Here is a 1,120-nt window from a genome sequence, read left to right on the forward strand (position 1 = left end):
GGCGCGCGCGCGCGCTGGGCGCTGCTGGGCTGCGGCGGCGGCGGCGGCGGTTACTATGGCGGAGTCGGCCGGAGCCTCCTCATTCTTCCCCCTCGTCGTCCTCCTGCTCGCCGGCAGCAGCGGGTCCGGGCCCCGGGGAATCCAGGGTGAGTCCGGGGGCGGGGGGCGGGGGCCGGGATGGAGAGGGCCGGGCGAGGGCGAGGCCTCGCGCCGCGGCGCCTGGGCTCCAGCGCGCCCCTTCCCCACGCGCACAATATGGCCGGGCGGGGGGCGCGGAGGAGTCGGGGTGACCCCAGTGGCTCCTCCTGACCCCCTAGGCTCCGCCGCCCAGCCTCGACCGAGCTCACGCCGGGCCCCTGAGGACTCGAGCCCTCCTCCAGGCGGAGCTGGATTCGGGGAGCTCTCGGGGGTTGTGCTCCAAGCACCCCTATATATTTCATAAAGGGAGTGCGGGCTTCTTTCCAAAGATGTGGGGATCATGTTTTTGCCCCTCGGCTTGTCCAGGGGCGGGGGTCTTGGTTTCCTCTCCCCAGGTGCTCCTGGGGGGATGCCCTTTCTCCCGCCAAGATTGTGGGGCTGCGGCGGGAGGGTCTTTGCTTCCCGAGGTATCCAGACTTGGGGAGCCCTGGCGCACCTCCGAGGGCAGGGGAAGGGGTCTCTAACCTTCCCTTCCGACCCTGCACGCGGGGCATCCCTTCGCCTCCCTCTGCTCCCTCCCTCATGTTCCGAGCAAGGGAGTCACATTTCCCCTTCGCGCAGCCCCTGGAGTTCAGTGGGGCACCCCCCCCCCCCCCAAATACACACGCCCTATGGGAGCTCTTTGGAGGAAGTGGGACGACCAGGCCCCTCCGCCGGGGAGGAGTTTGCCTTCGGAGTCTCTCTAACCCTAGGAAACCTGGTTCCCGAATGGTTAATCTTCATCTAGGTGTGTTTGCTTTCCACCTCGCCTCCCCCACCCCACCCCACCCCAGGGGGCCCATTCAGTTGCTCACTTGGTGGACGCCCTTCAGGTGAAATCCCGGAACCCGCCTCCAACCCTCAAGATGATTTAAAGATCCCACCACTGGACACGCTCCGCGGCCCTGGGTCAGTCCCTATTTGCCTTCCCGCACGACCCCTC

At 67.3% G+C, this 1,120-nt stretch overlaps 1 protein-coding gene across 7 annotated transcripts in view; it reads left to right on the forward strand.

Moving 5' to 3' along the window:
- The first annotated feature begins 8 nt into the window (after positions 1–8).
- The window catches only part of ACVR1B (activin A receptor type 1B), a 38,279-nt gene continuing 37,167 nt past the window's right edge, over positions 9–1,120 (forward strand). For 6 of the 7 annotated variants that reach the window (XR_001349582.2, XR_002830951.1, XR_002830952.1 and 3 more), the window contains exon 1: positions 9–146. Coding sequence is in view for 3 of the 7 variants with exons in the window: in XM_023759667.1 (XP_023615435.1) it covers positions 56–146 (91 nt within the window). In the remaining 4 variants the exon portion in view is untranslated. The remainder of the gene's footprint in view (positions 147–1,120) is intronic. The other variant, XM_023759668.1, reaches the window with a different exon arrangement.

Source organism: Myotis lucifugus, unplaced genomic scaffold, assembly GCF_000147115.1.
Source record: "Myotis lucifugus unplaced genomic scaffold, Myoluc2.0 scaffold_160, whole genome shotgun sequence".
In the NCBI taxonomy this organism is placed as follows: domain Eukaryota; kingdom Metazoa; phylum Chordata; class Mammalia; order Chiroptera; family Vespertilionidae; genus Myotis; species Myotis lucifugus.